Source organism: Montipora capricornis, chromosome 14 (genome assembly GCF_036669925.1).
Source record: "Montipora capricornis isolate CH-2021 chromosome 14, ASM3666992v2, whole genome shotgun sequence".
Classification (NCBI taxonomy): Eukaryota; Metazoa; Cnidaria; class Anthozoa; order Scleractinia; family Acroporidae; genus Montipora; species Montipora capricornis.
In genome coordinates, this window is record NC_090896.1 from 15,592,609 (window position 1) to 15,619,258 (window position 26,650).

At 38.8% G+C, this 26,650-nt stretch overlaps 1 protein-coding gene across 1 annotated transcript in view; it reads left to right on the forward strand.

The window, feature by feature from the left end:
- The first annotated feature begins 10 nt into the window (after positions 1-10).
- Positions 11-26,650, forward strand: part of LOC138031490 (leucine-rich repeat-containing protein 15-like) — a 57,194-nt gene continuing 30,554 nt past the window's right edge. The window contains exons 1-9 of the mRNA XM_068879177.1: positions 11-111; positions 1,786-1,857; positions 2,508-2,579; positions 9,910-9,981; positions 10,801-10,872; positions 12,468-12,539; positions 21,079-21,150; positions 21,843-21,914; positions 23,623-23,694. Of these exons, the coding sequence (XP_068735278.1) occupies positions 11-111; positions 1,786-1,857; positions 2,508-2,579; positions 9,910-9,981; positions 10,801-10,872; positions 12,468-12,539; positions 21,079-21,150; positions 21,843-21,914; positions 23,623-23,694 (677 nt within the window). The remainder of the gene's footprint in view (positions 112-1,785; positions 1,858-2,507; positions 2,580-9,909; positions 9,982-10,800; positions 10,873-12,467; positions 12,540-21,078; positions 21,151-21,842; positions 21,915-23,622; positions 23,695-26,650) is intronic.

Here is a 26,650-nt window from a genome sequence, read left to right on the forward strand (position 1 = left end):
CGGCACATGAATGGAGTACGCTACTAACAGTGTTAAAGTTGATTTTGCAGAGGATACTCAGGAAAAGGAAAATTGGCATGCTGGAAAGTCTTCAACAGAGCTGATGAAGATGTAATTACTGCTCTCGCAAACCTTGGAACAACAGAACACCCAGATGAAGATACCATAAAGAGAGTTGAGAAGTTTGTCTGCCATCTATACCAGCCAAATACAAGCATGAATGAACTAAGGTAGTCGTTATTTAAGAAGAAACATTATCAGACCATGGTATGGAACAACGACAAGGTTCCAAAACCGAATATCCCATCACCAGAAAACTATGGTTGGAAGAAAGACGAGTGATGACGACAACTCCACCAGCTCCAGAGGCAATTATTGAGATGGTGAAAGCTGGCTGTGTGATGCTCAACAAATCGGTGCCAAAAGTCTCGGCTAACCTGCACTGAACTTTGCGCATGCCCTGTGCTTTGCAGCAAGATGATAGTGATGAATATATTGATGACAATGATGAAAGTGACAATAGCTATGATAGTGCAAGTGATGATGATGAAGACGAATAATGTTGTGAATTATGTCTTTATCACACTTTTAATGGGCGACTGATCACAGTTTTAAGATTGTAGAGTGTGTCCTCCATACATGTCCAATACACCGACATAATGAGATTGTAATGAGATTCCTGGTACGTCACAATAGACATCACAAAGTGTCCCGCACTTTATGTCTCCCAAAACTGTTACTACTCTTTTAAGGATTAAGGTTGGGGGACAATTTGTGATGTCTATTGTGAAGTGCTATGAATCTCATTATGTCGGTGTATTGGACAACCCTTTTGCATTACGGAGAAAAAGGTAGTTTAAAGATATAGCCTCGTTTTCATGTCTTTAATCACGTGATAAAGTGGTAGAAGGTTTCAGTCTTCGATGTGCGAAAGTCTATGAAATGTTTTTCGTCGTTATAACTTACTTTGGTAGTGATATTTTGAAACAAGATACGCAAAAAGGGCACATTTTGGATTTAGACTCGTTTTCATGCTTTAGGTCACGTGATCACAATTTCCATCTAAAAGTAAGTATAATGTTAGAGTAAAGCTATTCTTACAATTTGGTAATGAAATATTGACATATAAGAGGGAATAAAGACGATTTAAGATGTAGCCTCGTTTCCACGCTAATATTGTATGAGACGTGTTTTAATCCCCCGTGAATCGTGCCGGTGCGGGTCACAAAGTTGCCGACAACATTTTTCATGTTCACTAAGGTCCCCTCAACATATCTAGACCAGTGGCTTGCTTTAAGCATTAATTTCCCACGGGACTTAATTTTACGACACTTGCTCCCTGACTATTACATGAAGTGCTCAATTTGCCCACTTCTGACTGGAAACTTAAGATTTGTTCATTGCTTGATATAGTCACTAGCGAAGGGTTTCCTTGGCCAGTGTCAATTTTAATACACTAGTTGGCTTTTGACCCTTAATACAACATGGATGAGGGGATCCAATAATTACTTTAGGTAAAATGTGACCGGAAAGAATAAAGACTGAGCCATGATCCATTGACGACGAAGACTATTTCGTAGTACTAGGGCATCAAAGTCTGGCAAAGACAAACATGTATACAGGGAGAATGATCTGCCATTTTTAACGTACTAAGCAAAACAGTGATAGTAATATAGGCTTACTAGCTCCAACCGTTCGATTTTTCTTGAAGTCTTTGGGTTTTGCAACAGGTTGATAAAGTTTGAAATGTCGCTAAAGCTTTAAATTTTTGTTTTTTGTTTGTAGGCGGTTGTCAAGAAACCAGCTGGCGGATCTCCCTGACGGCATTTTTGATAAGAATGACAAGCTAACAGAACTGTAAGGACCAAATTTCTGTTAAATAACATTGGAAAACAATTCAAAGCTGTTGTGATGACTTTAAAGAAGGCATGTTACTGAATGCCCTCACAGGTTACACTTGCTCACGTATTTCTAGATTCAACAAAGTTATTACATGACAAAAAACACAAATCTGACAACTTTAGAAAGGCGCTAACATAAAACGCCCAAGTTGCCCACTTCCGACTGGAAACTTAAGATTTCTGCATTATTTGATATGCCCAGTCACTAGTGAAGGGTTTCCTAGGCCAGTGTCGATTTCAATACACTAGTTGGCTTTCGACCCTTAATAGAACATGGATGAGGGGATCCAATAATTACTTTAGGTAAAATGTGACCCGAAAGAATAAAGTCTGAGCCATGACCCATTGACGACGAACACTATTTCGTAGTACTAGAGCTTCAGAGTCTGGCAAAGACACACATTTATACAGGGAGAATGATCTGCCATTTTTAACTTACTATTATGTTGCTTGGAGCCCAAGAAATCGACCAAAGCAAAACAGTAATGGTAATATAGGCTCACTAGCTCCCACGGTTCGATGTTCCTTGAAGTCTTTGGGTTTTGCAACAGGTTGGTAAAGCTTGAACTGCGCTATAGCTTTAATTTTTGTTTTGTTTGTTTGTAGGTGGTTGTCAGATAACCAGCTGACGGATCTTTCTGACGGCATTTTTGATAAGAATGTCCAACTAAGAGAACTGTAAGGACCAAATTTCTGTTATGTAACATTGGGAAACAATTTAAAGCTGTTTTGACCACTTTAAGGAGAGCATATTACTAAACGCACTCACAAGTTACACTTGCTCATGTATTTCTAGATTTAACAAGGTTATTACAAGGCAAAGAACACAAATCTGACAACCTCAGAAGGGTACTTTCATAAAATCTTTTTTTGCCCACCTCTGGCTGACAACGTTAGATTTCTTGATTACTTGATATAGCCACTAGTAAAGTGGTAACGGGAATTTCCATAACAAAAACAAACGTTCCAAAAGCCTGTCTGTTGAAGGTTGGCCTTTAAGGTATAACTATGAGAGGTTAATTTGAAGTGCTATTTTCTACCCATGTAAAGCATGGTTATGATTTAATCATCCATTTGTCTTTGGAAAAGTGTTCTTCTCCCACACTTCGAAAGAGTACAAACGTCAAAATGCACATCGCCTGGCGGAATACTTCGATTTCTCTACATGATTTACAGTGTAATCATACATTTCTCTTGATACTGAAATTTGCCAACCACGAAACAAAACAAGCCGTTTCTGGTTTGTTGATAGGCACCTGGACTACAACAAGCTAAAGAAACTGCCTGAAGGTGTCTTTAATAACAATACCCAGCTAGCAACCCTGTAAGTACTTCTTTTATTAATATAATCAAGAAATGCTGACTGAGATAGATGACTGCAAGTGTATAACACTTCTTTTGAAATGCTTTCTATGCTTGCACAGCATAAGTAAAAAGGTATATCAGACAACACTGATAATTATCTAAAGCTTTGTTCATTTCGTTGATATAGAGACTACTTATGAGAGAATATGACGTTTACTCTTACTTTTTATCAAATAAAAATCTTATAAGAATGCCAACTAAAAGTGATTTTTTCATCATATAGGAAGTGAGATAGTTCTCGTGAGGTATTTTTTGTTTGTTGTTATTTTTGTGGTTATTCTAATAGAATGATTAATAAAAGAATAAGGGTTCTGTAAATGAATGAAAAATCCATTTCAATTGAAAGTTTACTTTGGAGCAAATCTCACCACGCCTTAATTACACCAAGACAAGGTATGAAGGCAGAGAAGAATTTGCTTAGTCTAGTCCTTGGGATATGTTAATTTCAGTAAAGTTGTTTTTAGATGTTACAGAAACTGAAGTCTGTTTCCGTAGACGTCGGCTAATCTTCTCTTATTTGTAGGAAATCTTAACTTATAGCCTTCCGTGTACTGCATGCCAGTAGTACTCGAATTATCTTTCTGCCATTTGACCTTCGGAGTGGAGAATAAACGAATGTTTGCAATAGCGTAAGCAAGAAAATTGGCAGATCTTTGCCTCAAGACCCGGAGTGAGAAATAGAGTCTACAATTGCTTTTGAATCCAATGGTTTCTTGGAGAACGTATAGAAACGACTCTGACATTTATGCTAAGTATTTAACATGCGCAATTGCTCAATGCCAGAAAAGTGTCGTCTGAGGTATTGCTTAACAATTGCGAAAGTCTGGGGAAACAGACTTTTGAGCTAAAAATAACCCTTGTGAAATTCACATACCCCGGCAATAACACCTAGTGAGTACACTCCCTCTCTCTTGCCTATTTTCTCTTGATCGCACTTTTTTTTCTGAACGTGCTTACAGGATACACTGGTTGTTTGACGTCTATTCGTAGATGTGTATCTCAATTTAAGAACGGGTTACTTCCTCCAAAAATATCTTTGTTTCTCCTTTGACGGGCGGGCAAAGAGCAGAACTGATTCATAATAACCTAACGGAACTACTGAAACATAGTGTCTTTCATCTAGATATGTCCAATGTTAATAACAGTAGTTCCCTGTTGTCCACTTATAGGACTGGTAACAGTTACCGGTGTCCACCTCTTAATGCATTCAGTTGTTCTCTAATCACTCTGCAGTCAATCGAAGACAAATCATTTTCATACTAAATATCATCAGATGCAGACAAGGATCAGCAATAGGCATCTCGTTTATTGCCAGTTATCATGATGCGTTAATACAAGGGCATTAAATATACAGAATATATAGCCGTATATCGGAAACTGCAAAGCTATACTGTAAATTTAAGGACACAGCGTGGTCCAGTGGTTAGGGCGTTGGGTTTCCACGCGATTGCTTCGGGTTCAAATCCCGTTCTAACGTCTGGTTTGGATTTGTTCCGGTTGTCCCTGATTCAATTCTACCACGCTTTGTAAATAGCCAACTGGTTATCTCCTACTAGTTTGGGTTCTTAATAATGTTTCTGTTAAGTTTGAATTGTTTCTTTCAAATTGTTAAAAGTGGAGTGCCTGTAAACTAGCTTGATAGCTAAGTGCACTTCCACTATAAACAAAGCACAAGCCGTATTTACATATATTTACAAATACCAAATATACAATGAAAAGTGTTCTGAACATTAATTTCTGCAGGGAAGAAAATATAACTCAACGTAAAAAAGCTTACAACAAAAGTTAATTAAAATGCACTTATCAATACTTCACGAATGAGCGAACATCATCCTGACACCCTTAGTAGTCGGCACTGATTATATTGCTTTGGCGTACAAGTACGCATATCACAAAGGAAATTTTACAGAGGGGTAGCGAGAGATGCCGTCGAGTGACTTTGAACTGCGAGAAATGTCTATATATACCTGACTAGTACAAATAGTCATGCGTACTACCAGACTATACACACTTTAAGTGTGAATACCGAAACACCCGAGCTACAATAGCGTACATTCGATAACGTGAGAAAATACATTTGTTCTCTCGTTTATTGCCAGCTATTATTCCATTTGTCGATGATAAAGAAAGAGAAATCTAATGTAATGTGGAGGTTGTTCAAAGAGACCTACCGCAAAAAGAAAAAAATATCCTGGAGTCAAACAAGGAGACTTCTAGACTCATCACAAATCGCCCGGTTTAGGATTACTAGGATTCAATGATCCGCAATTTCGTAGGTATCATTTGCCAACGCTACAAAAGTATTGTCCATAAAAACTTACCAACCGTAATAACAATTGGTAATATCAATGGATTCTAGCAAGGCCCCAAAGCTTTAAATTTTCGGAAACTGATAGTAAAACATCGAGATTGTCCTTGACATAGCTGTCCTTGGCTTTGTCTGAACGCCACCGGCCATGACGCTTGAACAGCCTATTAGAAAAGCCTGCGTTTGCGGCAGCAGTGGTGCCACCAGGCCAAGGACTGTGGAGGCCAAACAACTTAGCCGGGGGACCCAGTTGGGAAAAATATCAAGAACTACCTCCCGTGCTCATGAATAAGAAATGACGGTGCTTCTTAAAGGCCTACCTTCAACCGACAAGCATTGTGAGCCGTGGAACAATTTTCATATATGTAAATCCTGCCAAAGCTGAAATTCATCCAATCAGATCACTCTTATAAGCAACGCAAATTTACATAACAAAAACAAACGGTCAAAAAGCCTTTAAGTTGAAGGTGGGCCTTTAAGGTATAGCTCCTCAAAGCGAAAAACCAGCATAAGCTGCGAACACAAATAGCAGCAGCAGCACCTAAATCAGACAAATTGGCGTTAACACAAGCAAACTTCTCACAAATTGCCAAAATCATATCAAGAGTGGCAGGCTCCTTTTCCACTACTGGTTTAGAGAGGCTTCTTGAGCTGATTCCAAAACGCTTTTAACAAGAATAGATTGGCAAGGATTATGAAATCCATAGAGATTATGAGACCAGCGAATGCCATAAAAGGCGGCTTCTATAGCCGAAAAAGAGGAATTGCTTTGAGTTAATGACTCTAGATAGGTGGCAACAGATAAACAATCACAGGGAAGAGCATTTGATTTCTTTGTAACCAGCAGCCCAAAGTCTAAAAATCTCAAAAGCTCTAGAATAGCGTTCGGTGCTAGAATCAGCTCTTGCTCCTAAACTACGCAATGGCGCACAGCTGTTGAAACGACTAAGCTCCGGATCCATGAAGTGAGCCGTAAAAGATGACAGGCCTGTGTTCCTTGTAAAAGCAAACATTAAAAGGGGACAAGATAATAGACAATGAAAAAACACGCCACCCAAAGTCCCAGTGGACCAAATAAAAGTCCAAGTGGACTATGATATCTCCTAAATAATACAATGATTCGATTTATGTTGTCCCAGTGGACCAATGACGACACACATACTCTTTTTCCTAGTTCTCTATGGAAATCGCACACTCATGAATCATTCTTGTAGGATTCGTAGAAAGCCGCTATTTTCACTGATCGCGCTGAAATTTGGCGTGTTTACTAAGGAGAAATAGGCCCAATTTTTCTGTAAATTTTGACTTTCTAGCTTTCATGACACCTACATGACGGTCATTTTAATTCAGGCAATTTGAGCCCGAACAAAGGCGAAATTTTCAACTTTTCAACCGATCGGAGCGGTTTTACTAACGTTTTTTGGCAAAAAAATAAAAATAAAAAATACACTACACGCTTCGGAAAGGATAAAGAAAAGGATTGTGGTGCATTTGATGGAATTTCAAGGGTTAAAATCGCTGAAAAGGTAAGATTATTTTCAAAGCGGACAATGAATGAGTTGCCGGTCCCCAGGCCCCTTCGTTTTTCCTCTATATTTGCAAAGACTTCTGGGATCGCCAGGGGGCAAACAAACGAGTCGATTGCGCTGCTCGAGTTAAAATACACGATTGGAAACATATAGTAACAAAGTATTTGTAGGATTTAAGCTCCAGTTAAATTTGGGAGATAAGAAACGTTCAATATGAGGTATTTATAGGATTTCAAGAAATATAAGTCGTTCGAGTTTTAAGAAGTAGTCATAGGTGGTTGCGATAACTGTGCAGTGAGTGTATGGATGCGACAATGACCGTCGATATTCAGAGCGACAGATCAAACTAGTACTTTCTTGCGGTTTTACTCTTATCGAACCAAGAAATGACGGCTTGGGAGAAACTGCTTCAAAGAACAAACTTCAAGGCCAACAAAAGCACTAAAATTTACTCTAATCATTTTGCCGGTGGTTACCGTCGTAGTACTTGCGAGAAGCTCATTTTCTATATGAAAGGTTATCCAGACGAGGGCAATGATGTGAAGGCTAGAGAAAACATCGACACGAAAGGAAAACAAAAGCAACATTCAACGCCAGATTCCCAGCTTTCAGTGAAGCAATGCCGTGATAGCTATCTGGAGGAAGAGTCGGATTAAAGTGCTTTGTCCCCGTGCAATTACGAATTAAGTTTTCCACTTTCAGTCGAGGATGATTTCACTTCGACAATCTATCTTAATTTTATTTTAAGTTGTGTATTGCGTTTCATGCCATTAGCATTAGATCGGTTTGAAGAAGGGACTAGTTTCTAATCAGTGTCAATTTTCGTTTCAAAAACTGTATGTAGAGGACATTCGCTTTTCGGTAGTTTCGGTTGAAGATGGTAAAAAATGCTTCCTCCATATAGGTCGACAGTTCAAACTCTACGAATGTCCGCTGCAAAATTTACGTTCCGCTAAAATATCCGAATCCAAAACAACCTGTGCATCCCAGCTTTTTGTGCATTCGATTAACCGATGTAGAGCTTTAGTCATGAGCTTACAAACGTCAACCATGATCAAAAAACACGCAACAATCCTATCAGTGACTCGAGCAAGTTTCCGAGCAGAAGAGACACTTCTGTGCGACATTATTTCAGTAACTTCATAATAAAAGGAAAAAATATTTTCTGGTGAAATAATCATACAATTATTCTTGAAAACCCAACAAATATCCAACCAGCAAATGATTTCGATGGGGGCCCACTGACACTTACCTTTCTTCGGTACAAACCCAGAACGAACAAGATCTGACCTAACAAGCAATGATCGCTCTTCACACCTCGAAAAGGTTTGAGCGGCAGTAATATAATCGTCTAAATAAACAACAATACAAAGCGCCTTTGAGTGCCGATGTTTAACTAAATCGGGCTCTCACGACTTGAGCCCGAACGGCAAAACCGTAAATTTGAAATACTTAATAACGCCACCAAAATCCCAAGAGAAACCCAAAAATTGTTGATCAGATTCAAAAATAGCAATGTGATAATAGCCCGATTTCATATCAAAAGAGCAGGCCCAAGCTTAAGGTCTGGTTAACAAACACTGAAAGAATGATTTATTATTCTCAAACCTAATTTTAGACTTCTTAACAAAATAATTTGCATGCCTAAGATCTAGGATAAGCCTTTTCTTGAAATTAGGCTGAATAGAGGCCGATAGGGGATTAACAACCACCTGTGATGACTGGCACTCGACAACAGAATCAACTTTAAGAAGCTCTGTAACTAATAGCGTTGGAACCAAATTCCGAATTGTGCAAGGCAGACTTATATTTAAGGACCTTCGCGTCCATTGCTACTGCGCATTTTTTTGCGCGTGTCACGCACACGTCATGCATCGCAGACCACGAAGGTAGCACGATGCGCAAACATCTTCCATAAGAATGGAACGTGAAAGCATGTGGTATCATGGGATAGCTGCGGACCCAGATCTTCTCGGAAATGTCACGCAATGACGTGACAGTGCGAATGGACAATCGCTTTGAGAACTTCGCAGCTATTTTACTCTCTTGAATGCTCGGTGACCCCCATTTTTCTTTCCGTAGGTCACTTCCTTTCCCGATTTTTTCTATTTTAACAAAAAAAATCTGTACGTGAGAAGTTACAAATATTTCGCCTTTTATGCTCCCATTTTTCTTTCCGTAGATCACTTCCTTTCCTCATTTTGACCACTTTATTAAAAAGAAAATTATGTGAGAAGTTACAAATATTTCGCTATTTATGCTCTCGTCCCACGGAAGTTTTCTTTCTTAGACTAATATGTATCTTTTTTCTAGGTCTATTTCGCGACTGAAAAGACATCAGCTGCAAAACTTTATTTAGTTACATTAGTTATGTTGAATTGAGTACGTTTACCTGATCTAAATTTCACTAATGCCGCTTTTTTATTGCTGACAGTTGTAAGCTAAGATCGTATTAAAATAAAGCAAGCTTCTAAAAATGCACCTCATGATCTCGAAAACGAGAACGGTGACCCCCCATTTTTTTTTTTTTTTGCCTTCTTGGAAAACATAGATCATTACCTTTTTGTGTGGCAAGTTTAAATTCCGAATTGTGCAAGGCAGACTTATATTTAAGGACCTTCGCGTCCATTGCTACTGCGCATTTTTTTGCGCGTGTCACGCACACGTCATTCATCGCAGACCACGAAGGTAGCACGATGCTAAAGGCGCAAACATCTTCCATAAGAATGGAACGTGAAACCATGTGGTATCATAGGATAGTTTGAAATGTCGCTAAAGCTTTAATTGTTTGTTTTTTTGTTTGTAGGTGGTTGTCACGAAACGAGCTGACGGATCTTCCTGACGGCATTTTTGATAAGAATGCTCAACTAAGGGAACTGTAAGAACCAAATGTCTGTTATGTAACATTGGGAAACAATTCAAAGCTGTTGTGGGGCCTTTAAAGAAAGCATATTACTAAATGCCCTCCCAGGTTACAATAGACCTAATCGGCTCACTCAATGTTGTACCCAGTTCAAACCCTTTAGGAATAAAACGTTTTGTTCCAGGTATTTCCATATCATTTAAATATGAATAAATATGAATGCAACATTATCATGCAAAATCAATACACAAAGAATCTTAATCCTGGGAGATTTGAATTGGGTACAACATTGAGTTAGCCGATTAGGTCTATTGCTCACGTATTTCTAGATTTAACAAGGTTATTACATGACAAACAACACAAATCTGACAACTTTAGAAAAGCGCTTACATAAAAAACCCAAGTTGCCCACTTCCGACTGTAAACTTAAGATTTGTTCATTATTTCCTAGGCCAGTGTCGATTTCAGTATACTAGTCGGCTTTCGACCCTTAATAGAACATGTATCAGGGAATTCAATGAGTAATTTATGTAAAATGTGACCGGAAAAACTAAAGGCTGAACCATGTTCCATTGACGACGAACAATATTTCGTAGTACTAGGGCTTCAAAGTCTGGCAAAGACAAACATCTATATCGGGCCACTGATCTTCCCTTTTTAACTTACTAACATGTTGCTTGGAGCCCAAGAAATCGACCACAGCAAAACAGTGATGGTAACATAGTCTCACTAGCTCCCACCGTTCGATGTTCCTTGAAGTCTTTGGGTTTTGCAATGGGTTGGTAAAGTTTGAACTGTCGCTACTCCTATAAATTTTTGTTTTTTTGTTTGTAGGCGGTTGTCAGGAAACCGACTGACGCATCTTCCTGACGGCATTTTTGATAAGAATGCCCAACTAAGGGAACTGTAAGGACCAAATGTCTGTTATGTAACATTGGGAAACAATTCAAAGCTGTTGTGGGGCCTTTAAAGAAAGCATATTACTAAACGCCCTCACAGGTTACACTTGCCATGATTCATTGACGACGCACACTATTTCGTAGTACTAGGGCCTCAGAGTCTGGCAAAGACAAACATATATACAGGGCCACTGATCTGCCATTTTTAACTTATTAACATGTTGCTTGGAGCCCAAGAAATCGACCAGGTACATATGTACGAATGGACTGTGTACTTATATTCAGTATTTCAAGTTATGATTTAATCATCTATTTGTCTTTGGAAAAGTGTTCTTCGACCACACTTCAAAAAAGTACAAGCTTCAACATGCACATCGCCTGGCGGAATACTTGATTTACATTGTAATCATACATTATCAGTGAAACAATCGCGAGATATCTGTGTATAAACATTGAGGTCACATTTCTTTTGATACTGAAATTTGCCAACCACGGAAAAAAATTGATTAAAAAGACAAACGCAACTAGATTCATTTTAACAACGTTTCGACATCGTCCGATGTCATCGTCAGGCAATGAATTTTAATCGGATGAAGCATAACTTATAGTACAAGAACAATAGAACAATAGAACAATATATACAATAGTACGCTAACAATAAATGTGAAATCTAAGTAAATAGTTTTGCCCTGACAGAGTCTGACTGCACATTAAGTGATGGTTTTAATTCTTTGATGTCGGAACATCTCATCGTCACTTGCATCAACGAATTGAGGAACATAGATACTCAGCTATCGGGAGGCATCGCCTAGCAGATCATGGCCAAACAACAGCACCCCCAGCGGCGAGTTTTAGTGTCTTAAAGAAATGCGCATCGAAATTTGATTGCTTAATTCATGAGATGTTCTACATCAAAGAATTAAAACCATCTCTTAATGTGCAGTCAGACTCTGTCAGGACAAAACTATTTACTTAGATTTCACATTTATTGTTAGCGTACTATTGTATATATTGTTCTATTGTTCTATTGTTCTTGTACTATAAGTTATGCTTCATCCGATTAAAATTCATTACCTGACGATGACATCGGACGATGTCGAAACGTTGTTAAGGACGGTGCCTACTAATTAAAGATATTTTTGCCCCGGCGTGTGATTACGCAGGAAATGTAGATCTGAACAAGAGTTGTTGAAATTCAAAAAGAAAATTGGGGGTAACCACGCATTTTTCAAAGATAATTCATGAATAATATTTGTAAAAAGCTTTAAAATACAAAGCAATGTATGGCGTTCTTTCTCAAATTGAAACCTAATTATCTCTCAAAAATGCAAGGTTACCCCCAATTTTCTTTTTGAATACCAAGGACACTTGCTAAGATCTACTTTTTCCGGATAGTTTTAAACCGCGCAAAAATATCCCTGTATTAGTAAGCATCGGCGATAGGAAATCCGAGTATCTGGAGATGCGCAGAATGTATGCGCAATAACAATAGTAGGCACCGTCCTTAAAACGAATCTAGTTGCGTTTGTCTTTTTAATCAATTTTATCACAAGATCTAGACTTACACGGAAAAAAAAGAAGCCATTTCTGGTTTGTTGATAGGGACCTGGGCTACAACAAGCTAAAGAAACTGCCTGAAGGTGTCTTTGACAACAATACCCTGCTAGCAACCCTGTAAGTACTTCTTTTATTAATATAATCAAGAAATGCGGAATGAGATAGATGACTTCAAGTGTATGACACTTCTTTTGAAATGCTTTCTATGCTTGCACATCATAAGTAACAAGGTATATCAGACAACACTGATAATTATTTAAAGCTTTGTTCATTTTGTTGATATAGAAACTACTTATGAGAGAATATGACGTTTATAACATCCGCAATTGCTCGATGCCAGATAAGTCTCGTCTGACGTATTGCTTAACAATCGCAAAAGTCTCGGGAAACAGACTTTTGGGCTAAAAATAACCTTTGTGAAATTCACATACCCCGGCAATCACACCAAGTGAATACATTCCCTCTCTTAATCACACTTTTTTTTCTGAACGTGCTTACAGGATACACTGGTTGTTTGACGTCCACTCGTAGATGTGTGTCTCAATTTATGAATGGGTTACTTCCTCCGAAAATATCTTTGTTTCTCCTTTGACGGGCGGGCGAAGTGCAGAAACTGATTCATAATAACCTAACGGAACTGCTGAAACATCCTTGTCTTTCATCTAGATATGTCCAATGTTGTCCAATTAGTTCCTTGCTGTCCACTTATAGGACTGATAACAGTTACCGGTTTCCACCCCTAAATGCATTCTGTTGTTCTCTAACCACTCTGCAGTGAATCGAGGACAAATCATTTTCATATTAAATATAATCAGACGCAGACAAGGATCAGGAATAGGCATCTCGTTTATTGCCAGTTATCATGATGCGTTAATACAAGGGCAGTAAAATTACAAATATATAGCCGTACATCGGAGACTGGAAAGCTATACTGTAAATTTAAGGAGGCAGCGTGGTCCAGTGGTTAGAGCGTTGGATTTGCATGCGATTGCCCAGGGTTCAAATCCTGTTCTAACCTCTGCTTTGGATTTGTTTCCGGTTGTCCCGGATTCAATTCTACCACGCTTCATTAAATAGCCAACTTGTTTCCTCCTACTAGTTGGGGTTCTTAATAATGATTCTGTGAACTTTGAATTGTTTCTTTCACATTGTTAAAGGTGGAGTGCCGGTAAACTAGCTTGATAGCTAAGTGCACTTCCACTATAAACAAAGCAAAAGCCACCTTTACATATATTTACAAATACCAAATATACAATGAAAAGTATTCTGAACATTAATTTCTGCAGGCAAGAAAATATGGCTCAAGGTAAAAAAGCTTACAACAAAAGTTAATTATAATGCACATATCAATACTTCTCGAACGAGCGAACATCATCCTGACACCCTTAGTAGTCGGCACTGATTATATTACATTGGCGTACAAGTATGAATATCACAAAGGATATTTTACAGAGAAGTAGCGAGAGATGCCGTCGAGTGACCTTGAACTGCAATAAATGTCTATATGTACCTGACTAGTACAAATAGTCATGCGTACTACCAGACTATACACTCTTCAGTGTGACGACCGAAACACCCGAGCTACAATAGCGTACATTCCATGACGTGAGAAAATACATTTGTTCTCTGCAGTGAAACGAGAACAAAGCATTTTCATACGAAACATTATCAGACGCAGACAAGGATCAGCATGTCGTTTATTACCAGCTATAATTCCATTTGTCGATGATAAAGAAAGAGAAATTTAATGTAATGTGAAGGTTGCTCAAAGAGACTTACCGCAAAAAAAAAAAATTATCCTGGAATCAAACAAGGAGACTTCTAGAATCATCACAAATCGGGTTCAGGATTACTAGGATTCAATGATCCGCAATTTCGTAGGTATCATTTTCCAACGCTACAAATGTATAAAAGCTTACTAACCGTAATAACAATTGTAATATCAATGCATTCTAGCAAGGCCCCAAAGCTCTAAATTTTCGGAAACTGATAGTAAAGCATCGAGAATGTCCTTGACATAGTTGTCCTTGGCTTTGTCTAAACGCCACCAGCCATGACGCTTGAGCCTATCAGAAAAGCCGGCGTTTGCGGCAGCAGTGGTGCCACCAGACCTAAGACTGTGGAGGCCAAACAATTTAGCCGGGGCGGACCCAGTTGGGAAATAATATCCAGAACTTCCTCCCGAGCTCGTGAATAAGAAATGACGGTGCTTCTTAAAGTCCTACCTTCAACCGACAAGCATTGTAAGCCGTTGAACAATTTTCATTTATGTAAATCCTGCCAAAGCTGAAATTCATCCAATCAGATCGCTATTATAAGCAACGCGAATTTACATAACGAAAACAAACGGTCGAAAAGCCTTTAGGTTGAAGGTGGGCCTTTAAGGTATAGCTCCTGAAAGCGAAAAACCAGCATAAGCTGTAACACAAATAGCAGCAGCACCTAAATCAGACAAATTGGCGTTAACACAAGCAAACTTCTCACAAATTGCCAAAATCATATCAAGAGTGGCAGGCTCTTTTTCCACTACTGGTTTAGAGAGGCTTCTTTGAGCTGATTCCAAAACGCCTTTAACAAGAATAGATTGGCAAGGATTATGAAATCCATAGAGATTATGAGTGCAGCGAATGCCATAAAAGGCGGCTTCGATAGCCAAAAAAGAGAAATTGCTTTGAATTAATGACTCTAGATAGGTGGCAACAGATAAACAATCGGAGGGAAGAGCATTGATTTCTTTGTAACCAGCAGGCCAAGGTCTAAAAATCTCAAAAGCTCTAGAATAGCGTTCGGTGCTAGAATCAGCTCTTGCTCCTAAACAACGCAATGGTGCCAGGAGCCCATCTGGAGCGTGCAACTTCCATACAGCGTCTATGAAACGGCGTTTTGACAAGTAGGTTTATTTTTAGACTAGCCCTTCTCGCGAATTAGGTCAAAAAACAAAGGCAGTTCCGGTTCGGTGACCCTATGACGTCAGCTTAATTTCTTGTAATTGGTCATCGGGCTCCTGTGGGAGTCTCATTAGCGGGAAATTCAATCTAAAAATAACCTTACTTGTGAAAACGCCGTTGCACGAAAATAGGTAAGTTGCACGCTCCGGTTGATGGGCTCCTGATGGTGCACAACTGGTGAAATGACTACGCTCCGGATCCCTGAAGTGAGGCGCAAGAGATGACAGGCCTGTGTTCCTTGTAAAAGCAAACATAAAAAGTTGACAAGATAATAGACAATGAAAAAACACGCCACCCAAAGTCCCAGTGGACGAAATAAAAGTCCAAGTGGACTATGATATCTCTTAAATAACATAATGATTCGATCTATGTTGTCCGAGTGGACCAGTGACGACACCCATACTCTTTTTCCTAGTTCTCTCTGGAAATCGCACACTCATGAATCATTTCTGTAGGATTCGTAGAAAGAATAAAAAGTAACAACACTATCCGACGTTTCGGAGTCAGACATGACCCCATTATCAAGGTTAAACTGTACTGGAAAATTCGCAATTTAAATATAACGGGCGTTAGGTCAAAACAAAGACATGCATAAATGGAAATTAAACGATAGTTGACACTAAGGTATTTACAATTTTTGCTAGAATACAAAAGGCGAAGGTCAAACAAAAACTTTAGCACGAATGGAATCTGTCTGCTTATTTAGTGATGGTTGACGCTCACGTATCAAAAGCATCTCGTGAACGAGACAGTCAAATTTCGATTTGCATTTCTTTAGGATCGTAAAATGTGCTTTAAGTTCAGGTTTGTCCAGATCGTGTTTCGTCTTCATGTGTCGACCAACCGAAGATGATAGGGATTTGTGTTCCTCTATACGCTGATGTAAATGCCTTGTTGTATAACCAATGTAGTCCATATCGCATAGCCCACATTTAAAATAATAAACAACACATTGGTTATTTACAACATTTGGCTTGTTTTCGCGGTGTTTGAGATGACTTTCAATCTTACGATTAATAAACACGGGAACAATCTCGATGGTGTTACCAATTTTAACACTCAGATCTTTGAGTCGTCTCCGTAGCACGTTACCTGACTTCTGATCTTTGTACGGTAATACAATACGGACGGTTTTTCCTTGGTATTGCGCTTGTGGTGGTTTCTGGGCATCCGATTGAACATAGTCGACAAAATTCTTAACAGATCTGTTAATTAGGTCTTCTGGGTATATAAGGCGTTTGAAGATATTTTTGAGCTTTTTACCGATCGCGCTGAAATTTGGCGTGTTTGCTAAGGAGAAATAGTTCCAGTTTCCCTGTAAATTTTGGCTCTCTAGCTCTCATGACGCCTACATGACGGACATTCTAATTCAGGCAATTTGAGCCCCAGCGGAGGCGAAATTTTCAACATTTCAACCGATTTCGGAGCGGTTTTACTAACGTTTTTTGGCCAAAACATTACACTACACGCTTTGGAAAGGATAAAAAAAGGATTGTGGTGCATTTGATGAAATTTCAAGAGTTAAAATCGCTGAAAAGGTAACATTATCTTCAAAGCGTACAATGAATGAGTTGCCGGTCCCCAGGCCCCTTCGTTTTTCCTCTATATTTGAAAAGACTTCTGGGATCGCCAGGGGGCAAACAAACGAGTCGATTGCGCTGCTCGAGTTAAAATACACGATTGGAAACATATAGTAACAAAGTATTTGTAGGATTTAAGCTCCAGTTAAATTTGGGAGATAAGAAACCTTCAATATGAGGTATTTATAGGATTTCAAGAAATATAAATCGTTCGAGTTTAAGAAGTAGTCATAGGTGGTTGCGATAACCGTGCAGTGAGTGTATGGATGCGACAATGACCGTCGATATTCAGAGCGACAGATCAAACTAGTACTTTCTTGCGGTTTTACTCTTATCGAACCAAGAAATGACGGCTTGGGAGAAACAGCTTCAAAGAACAAACTTCAAGGCCAACAAGAGCACTAAAAATTTACTCTAATCATTTTGCCGGTGGTTACCGTCGTAATACTTGCGAGAAGCCCATTTTCTATAAGAAAGGTTATCCAGACGAGGGCAATGATGTGAAGGCTAGAGAAAACATCGACAAGAAAGGAAAACGAAAGCAACATTCAACGCTAGATTCCGAGCCTTTATATGCAGTGAAGCAATGCCGTGATAGCTATCTGGAGGAAATCGGATTAAAGTACTTCGTCCTCGAGCAATTCCGAATTAAGTTTTCCATTTTCAGTCGAGGATGATTTCACATCGACAATCTTAATTTTATTTAAAGTTGTGTATTGCGTTCCATGCCATTAGCATTATATCGGTTCGAAGAAGGAAATAGTTTCTAATCAGTTTCGATTTTTGTTTCAAAAAACTGTATGTAGAGGACATTCGCTTTTCGGTAGTTTCAGTTCAAGATGGTTTCATTTCCGTTTTCATGGTTGTTGCGTTTTCAGAATAAGCCTTTACAGGTATGTTCTTGATCACAAGAGCTGATGGTTTGAAGTCAGATCATGTAACCGCGGGTTGAATTCCAGAAGAATTTAGTGAATCGCTCCTATTGACGCTCGGAAGAGGTGGTTTTTGTTTTTTCAGGAAGAGTTTGCTGTATCACTGCAAAGGGTCATTCCATTTAAAATCCTCACCTCCCTGTTGACGAGAAATTGACAGTAAAAGAAAATGCAAAAGAACGCGAGGTACCAAGTAAACTGGAGGAACAAGCCAGCAGTTTTCCTGACCCCAATCAAAAGTTAACGAATCCACACCTAAACTCCCGGGCTGAACAAACAGGGAATAAAATCTAGAAACTTTGGCATTCTCAGAAGTTGCAAAGCAGTCGACTGTAAAAGGTCCCCAAAAGAAATCCGTTGTTCTGAAATAAGAATCCTTAACACTCTAGTCATCGAGATCTACAATTTTGCTTAAATAATCTGCGAGTTCATTCTCGCTGCGCGGAATCCATTCAATAGCGAAAACGATCTGACATTCCCTAGAAACTGAAAAAATGTCCATTGCCAACTTATGCAAATGAATTTTATTGCTACCAGACGGAACAATAGAAGCTACTCCTTGGTTATCTGTGTACCGCTTAATTAACGTGAGTTCGCTCAAGGAAGTGAAGAAAACCATGCAAGGCGTGCTTGACACACATGAATGCTCTCCACGTAGAAATTTGTTTCATTTCAGGAAAGCGTCCCAATTTTTATGCGAAATCGGTCTGTCGTTCTGTATGAAAGCAGCTCAGCCTAATGCACTGGCGTCGGAATATACAACCTGGGAAGGTAAAAAATGCTTCCTCCATATAGGTCGACAGTTCAAACTGAATGTCCGCTGGAAAATTTATGTCCCACTGAAACATCCGGATCCAAAACAACCTGTCCATCCCAGCTTTTTCTGCATTCGATTAACCGATGTAGAGCTTTAGTCATGAGCTTGCAAACGTCACCCATGATAAAAATACACGCAACAATTCTACCAATGACTCGAGCAAGTTTCCGAGCAGAGACACTTCTGTGCGACATTATTTCAGTAACTTCATGAAAAATGCAATAAATCTTTTCTGGTGGAATAAACATGCAATTATTCTTGAAATCCCAAAATATACTCAATCAGCAAATGATCTCGACAGGGACCCACTGACACTTACCTTTGTTCGATACAAACCCAGAACGAACAAGACCTGACCTAACAAGCAATGATTGCTCTTCACACCTCAAAAATTTTTGAGCGGCAGTAATACCATCGTCTAAATAAACAAGAATACAAAGCGCCTTTGAGTGTCAGTGTTTAACTAAACTGGGTTCTCACGAATTTAGAAAAAAATTAAAGGACCTACATTGAGCCCGAACGGCAAAACCGTAAATTTGAAATACGCCACCAAAATCCCAAGAGAAACCCAAAAATTGTTGATCAGATTCAAAAATCGCAATGTGATAATAGCCCGATTTGATATCAAAAGAGCAGGCCCAAGCATAAGGTCTGGTTAACAAACACTGAAGGAATGATTTATTATTCTCAAACCTAATTTTAGACTTCTTAACAAAATAATTTACATTCCTAAGATCTAGGATAAGCCTTTTCTTAAAATTAGGCTGAATAGAGGCCGATAGGGGATTAACAACCACCTGTGATGACTGGCACTCGACAACAGAATCAATTTTAAGAAGCTCTGCAGCTAATAGCGTTGGAAACAAATTCCGAATTGAGCAACGCAGACTTATATTTAAGGACGTTCGCGTCCATTGCTACTGCGATTTTTTTTTGCGCACGTCACTCACACGTCATGCATCGCAGACCACGAGGGTAAACACGATGCTAAAGGCGCAAACATTTTCCACAAGAATGGAAAGTGAAAGCGTGTGGCATCATGGGATAACTGTGGACTCAGGTCTTCTCGGAAATGTCATGCAATGACGTGACAGTGCGAATGGACAATCGCTTTGAGAACTTCGCAGCGATTTTACTCTCTTGAATGCTCGGTGACCCCCATTTTTCTTTCCGTAGGTCACTTTCTTTCCCGATTTTGTCTATTTTAACAAAAAAAAAAATATATATATATATATATATTAAAAAATCTAAACGTGAGAAGTTACAAATATTTCGCCTTTTATGCTCTCATCTTCTTTCTTAGACAAACATGTATCGTTTTTCTAGGTCTATTTCACGACGGAAAAAGACATCAGCTGCAAAAGTTTATTTAGTTATATTAGTTATGTTGAATTGACTACGTTTACCTCATCTAAATGTCACTAATGCAGCTTTCTTATTGCTGACAGTTGTAAGCTAAGATTGTATTAAAATAACGCAAGCTTCTAAAAATGCACCTCATGATCTCGAAAACGAGTGCGGTGGCCTTTTTGGAAAACGTAGATTATTACCATTTCTGCGTGGCAAGTTTAAAAAACAATCTGTACATGGGAACATTTTGGGCGCGAATGTCCTTAAGATGAAACAAAGTAGGGGTATAATAAAAGGGGATCTTATATTACACACCCCCTCTCTTGCTTATTTTCTCTTGATCACCCTTTCTTCAGAACGTCCTTGCAGGATACACTGATTGTTAATCGTCCATCCGTACATGTGTATCTCAACTTATGAACGGCTACTTCCTCCAAAAATATCTTTGTTTCTCTTTTGACGGGTGGGCGAAGTGCAGAAATTGCATATTTAGATTCAACATGCAGCTTTTTTTCATGACCATGGAAACAGATCTGACAACTTCAGAAAGGTGCTTACATAAAGTGCTTAAGTTTCCCACTTCCAACTGAAGACTTAAGATTTATTCATAACTTGATATACCCACTAGTGAAGGGTTGCCTGGGCAAGTTTCGATTTCAATATACTAATCGGCTCTCGACCCTTAACAGAACATGTATGAGGGGATCCAATGAGTAATTTATGTAAAATGTGACCGGAAAAACTAGAGGCTGATCCATGTTCCATTGACGACGAACAATATTTCGTGGTACTAGGGCTTCAAAGTCTGGCAAAGACAAATATCTATATAGGGCCACCGATCTTCCATTTTTAACTTAGTAACATGTTGCTTATTTAGAGCCCAAGAAATCCACCAAAGCAAAACAGTGATGGTGATATAGTCTCACTAGCTCCTACCGTTCGATGTTCCTTGAGGTCTTTGGGTTTTGCAACGGGTTGGTAAGGTTTGAGCTGTCGCTAAAGCTTTAAATTTTTGTTTTTTGTTTGTAGGTGGCTGTCAGGAAACCAGCTGACGAATCTTCCTGACGTCATTTTTGATAAGAATGACCAACTTAGGGAACTGTAAGGACCAACTTTCTGTTAATAACATTGGGAAACAATTCAAAGCTGTTGTGACGACTTTAAAGAAAGCATATTAATAAACGCCCTCACAGGTTACACTTGCTCATGTAGTTTTAGATTTAACAAGGTTATTACATGACAAAGAACACAAATCTGACAACTTAGAAATGTGCTTACATAAAATTCTCAATTTACCCACCTATGGGTGACAACGTTAGATTTCTTTATTATTCGATATACTCACTAGTAAAGTGTTAACGGGAAATGTATTTGTTTCTGTAAGAAGCCAGGGTGTTTTGTTTAATCATTTGGCAAAAGATGCTAAAAAGCGCCTTCTATCGTTCTTTGCTTCCTGTAACTGCTCAAGTTAGAGGTAGCTTTGTACTTTTTAAAGTGACAGAGAATTCTTTTCCCTTTTATGCTGTGTACTTATATTTATTTCCGGTTACGATTTAATCATCCATTTCTCTTTGCAAAAGTGTTCTTCTACCACACTTTGAAAAAGTACAAGCTTTAACATGCACATCGCCTGGCGGAATACTTCGACTTATCCACATGATTTACAGTGTAATCATACATTATCAGTGAAACAATCGCGATATATCTGTGTATAAACATTGAGGTCACATTTCTTTTTATACTGAAATTTGCCAACCACAGAAAAAAAAAAGCCATTTCTGGTTTGTTGATAGGCACCTGGACTACAACAAGCTAAAAAAACTGCCTGAAGGTGTCTTTGATAACAATACCCAGCTGGCAACCTTGTAAGTACTTCTTTTATTAACATAATCAAGAAATGTTGAATGAGATAGGTGACTACAAGTGTATGACCCTTCTTTTCAAATGCTTTCTATGCTTGCACATGATACGTGAAAAGATATATCAGACAACACTGATAATTATTTAAAGCTTTGTTCATTTTGTTGATATAGAATCTGGCTATGAGAGAATATGACGTTTATTCTTACCTTTTGTCAAATAAAAATCTTATAAGAATACCAAGTAAAAGTTATTTTTTCATCATATAGGAAGTGAGATAGTTTTCGTGAGGTATTCTTTGTTTGTTGTTATTTTTGTGGCTATTCTAATGGAATGATTGATAAAAGAATAAGGGATATGTAAGTGAATGAAAAACGCATTTCAATTGAAAGTTTATTCTGGAGCAAATCTTACCATGCCTTAATTACACCAAGACAAAGTTATGAAGACAGAGAAGAATTTGCTTAGTCTAGCCCTTGGGATATGTTAATTTCAGTAAAGTTGTCTTTAGATGTTACGAAAACTGAAGTCTGTTTCCGGAGACGTCGGCTAATCTTCTCTTATTTGTAGAAAATTTTAACTTATAGCCTTTCGTGTAGTGCACGCAATTGCTTGAATTGTCTTTCTTCCATTTGACATTCGGAGTGGACAGTAAACTAATGTATGCAATAGCGTAAGCAAAGAAATTGGCACATATTTGCCCCAAGACCCGGAGTAAGTGATAGAGTCTACAATTTCTTTTGACTCCAATGATTTCTTGGATAACGTATAGATACGACTCTGAAAGTTATGCTAAGTATTTAACAGCCGCAATTGCTCAATGACAGATCCGTCTCGTCTGACGCATTGCTTAAGAATCGCGAAAGTCTCGGGAAACAGACTTTCTCTTGATCACACTTTTTTCTGAACGTGCGTATAGGATACACTGGTTGTTTGATGTCTATTCGTAGATGTGTATCTCAATTTATGAACGGGTAGGAACCCATGACCCGCTCCTGGAACGGGTTACTTCCTCCAAAAACATCTTTGTTTCTCTTTTGACGGGTGGGTGAGGTACAGAAATTGCATATTTAGATTCAACAGCTTTATTTCATGACCAAGGAAACAAATCTGACAACTTCAAAAAACTTTTGAGAAAAAAACCAAACTTGAATGAATCCCAATAAACTCACATTTAGTGTCAAGCGTGATTTTCAGTGTATGCGTATTTCCAGATTTGACAAGGTTATTTTACACGAATATGACAACTTTAGAAAGGTGCTTACAGGAAGTGCCCAAGTTGCCCATCCAATTCCGACTTGTTCATTACTTGATATACTCACTAGTGAAAGGTTTCCTCGGCCAGTGTCGATTTCAATATACCAGTCGGCTTTCGACCCTCAATAGAACATGGATGAGGGGACCCAATAAATAATTTATCTAAAATGTGAACGAAAAAAATAAGGGCTGAACCATGTTCCATTGATGACGAACACTATTTCGTAGTACAGGGCTTCAAAGTCTGGCAAAGACAAACATGTATATAGGGCCACTGATCTGCCATTTTTAACTTACTAACATGTTGCTGGGAGCCCAAGAAATCGACCAAAGCAAAACAGTGAAGGTATTACTAGCTCCCACCGTTTGATGGTCCTTGAAGTCTTTGGGTTTTGCAACGGGTTGGTAAAGTTTGAACTGTCGCTAAACCTTTAAATTTTTGTTTTTTGTTTGTAGGCGGTTGTCAGGAAACCAGCTGACGGATCTTCCTGACGGCATTTTTAATAAGAATGACCAGCTAGCAGAACTGTAAGGACCAAATTGCTGTTATATAACATTGGGAAACAATTTTTGAACTGACTTTGAACTGCGAGAAATGTCTATATATATCTGACTAGTCCAAATAGTCATGCGTACTACCAGACTATACACACTTAAGTGTGAATACCGAAACACCCGAGCTACAATAGCGTACATTCCATAACGTGAGAAAATAGATTTGTTCTCTGCAGTGAAACGAGAACAAAGCATTTTCATACTAAACATTATCAGACGCAGACAAGGATCGGCATCTTGTTTATTGCCAGCTATAATTTCATTTGTCGATGATAAAGAAAGAGAAATCTAATGTAATGTGAAGGTTGTTCATAGAGACTTACCGCTTAAAGAAAAAAATATCCTGGAGTCAAACAAGGAGACCTCTAGACTCATCAAAAATCGGGTTCAGGATTACTAGGATTCAATGATCCGCAATTTCGTAGGTATCATTTGCCAACGCTACAAATGTATTGTCCATAAAGACGTATTAACCGTAATAACAATTGTAATATCAATGGATTCTAGCAAGCTCCAAAGCTCTAAATTTTCGGACACTGATAGTAAAACATCGAGATTGTCCTTGACATAGCTGTCCTCGACTTTGTCTGAACGCCACCGGCCATGACGCTTGAACAGCCTATCAGAAAAGCTGGCGTTTGCGGCAGCAGTGGTGCTACCAGGCCTAAGACTGCGGAGGCCAAACAACTTAGCCGCGAGACCCAGTTGGGAAAAAATATCAATAACTACCTCCCGAGCTCGTGAATAAGAAATGACGGTGCTTCTTAAAGGCCGACAAGCATTGTGAGCCGTGGAACAAGCATTGTGAGCCGTGAGCCGTGGAACAATTTTCATATATGTAAATCCTGCCAAAGCTGAAATTCATCCAATCAGATCGCTGTTATAAGCAACGCAAATTTACATAACAAAAACAAACGGTCGAAAAGCCTTTAGGTTGAAGGTGGGCCTTTAAGGTATAGCTCCTCAAAGCGAAAAACCAGCATAACCTGTAACACAAATAGCAGCAGCAGCACCTAAATCAAACTTCTCACAAATTGCCAAAATCATATCAAGAGTGGCAGGCTCCTTTTCCACTACTGGTTTAGAGAGGCTTCTTTGAGCTGATCCCAAAACGCCTTTAACAAGAATAGATTGGCAAGGATTATGAAATCCACAGAGATTATGAGTCCAGCGAATGCCATAAAAGGCGGCTTCTATAGCCGAAAAAGAGGAATTGCTTTGAATTAATGACTCTAGATAGGTGGCAACAAATAAACAATCACAGGGAAGAGCATTTGATTTCTTTGTAGCCAGCAGCCCAAAGTATAAAAATCTCAAAAGCTCTAGAATAGCGTTCGGTGCTAGAATCAGCTCTTGCTCCTAAACAACGCAATGGTGCACAGCTTTTGAAACGACTAAGCTCCGGATCCCTGAAGTGAGCCGCAAAAGATGACAGGCCTGTGTTCCTTGTAAAAGCAAACATTAAAAGGGGACAAGATAATAGACAATGAAAAAACACGCCACCCAAAGTCCCAGTGGACCAAATAAAAGTCCAAGTGGACTATGATATCTTCTAAATAATATAATGATTCGATCTATGTTGTCCCAGTGGACCAATGACGACACACATACTCTTTTTCCTAGTTCTCTATGGAAATCGCACATTCATGAATCATTCTTGTAGGATTCGTAGAAAGCCGCTATTTTCACCAATCGCGCCGAAATTTGGCGTGTTTACTGAGGAGAAATAGTTCCAGTTTCCCTTTAAATTTTGGTTTTCTAGCTTCCATGACGCCTACATGACGGACATTCTTATTCAGGCAATTTGAGCCCGAGCGGAGGCGAAATTTTCAACTTTTCAACCTATTTCGGAGCGGTTTTACTAACGTTTTTTTGGCCAAAACATTACACTACACGCTTCGGAAAGGATAAAGAAAAGGATTGTGGTGCATTTGATGGAATTTCATACGTTAAAATTGCTGAAAAGGTAAGATTGTTTTCAAAGCGTACAATGAATGAGTTGCCGGTCCCCAGGCCCCTTCGTTTTTCCTCTATATTTGCAAAGACTTCTGGGATCGCCAGGGGGCAAACAAACCAGTCGATTGCGCTGCTCGAGTTAAAATACGCTATTGGAAACATATAGTAACAAAGTATTTGTAAGATTTAAGCTCGATTTAAAATTGGGAGATAAGAAACGTTCAATAAGAGGTATTTATAGGATTTCAAGAAATATAAATCGTTCGAGTTTAAGAAGTAGTCATAGGTGGTGGTGATAACCGTGCAGTGAGTGTATGGATGCGACAATGACCGTCAATATTCAGAGCGACAGATCAAACTAGTACTATCTTGAGGTTTTTATCTTATCGAACCAACAAAGAAATGACGGCTTGGGAGAAACAGCTTCAAAGAACGAACTTCAAGGCCAACAATAGCACTAAAATTTACTCTAATCATTTTGCCGGTGGTTACCGTCGTCATACTTGCGAGAAGCCCATTTTCTATATGAAAGGTTATCCAGACGAAAGCAATGATGTGAAGGCTAGAGAAAACATCGACACGAAAGGAAAACGAAAGCAACATTCAACGCTACATTCCTAGCCTTCATGCGTTGAAGCAATGCCGTGATAGCTATCTGGAGGAAATCGGATTAAAGTGCTTCGTCCTCGAGCAATTCCGAATTAAGTTTTCCACTTTCAGTTGAGGATGATTTCACATCGAGAATCTTAATTTTATTTTAAGTTGTGTATTGCGTTCCATGCCATTAGCATTAGATCGGTTTGAAGAAGGGAATAGTTTCTAATCAGTTTCGATTTTCGTTTCAAAAAACTGTATGTAGAGGACATTCGCTTTTCGGTAGTTTCAGTTGAAGATGGTTTCATTTCCGTTTTCATGGTTGCTGCATTTTCAGAATAAGCCTTTACATCTATGTTCTTGATCACCAGTAGCTGAT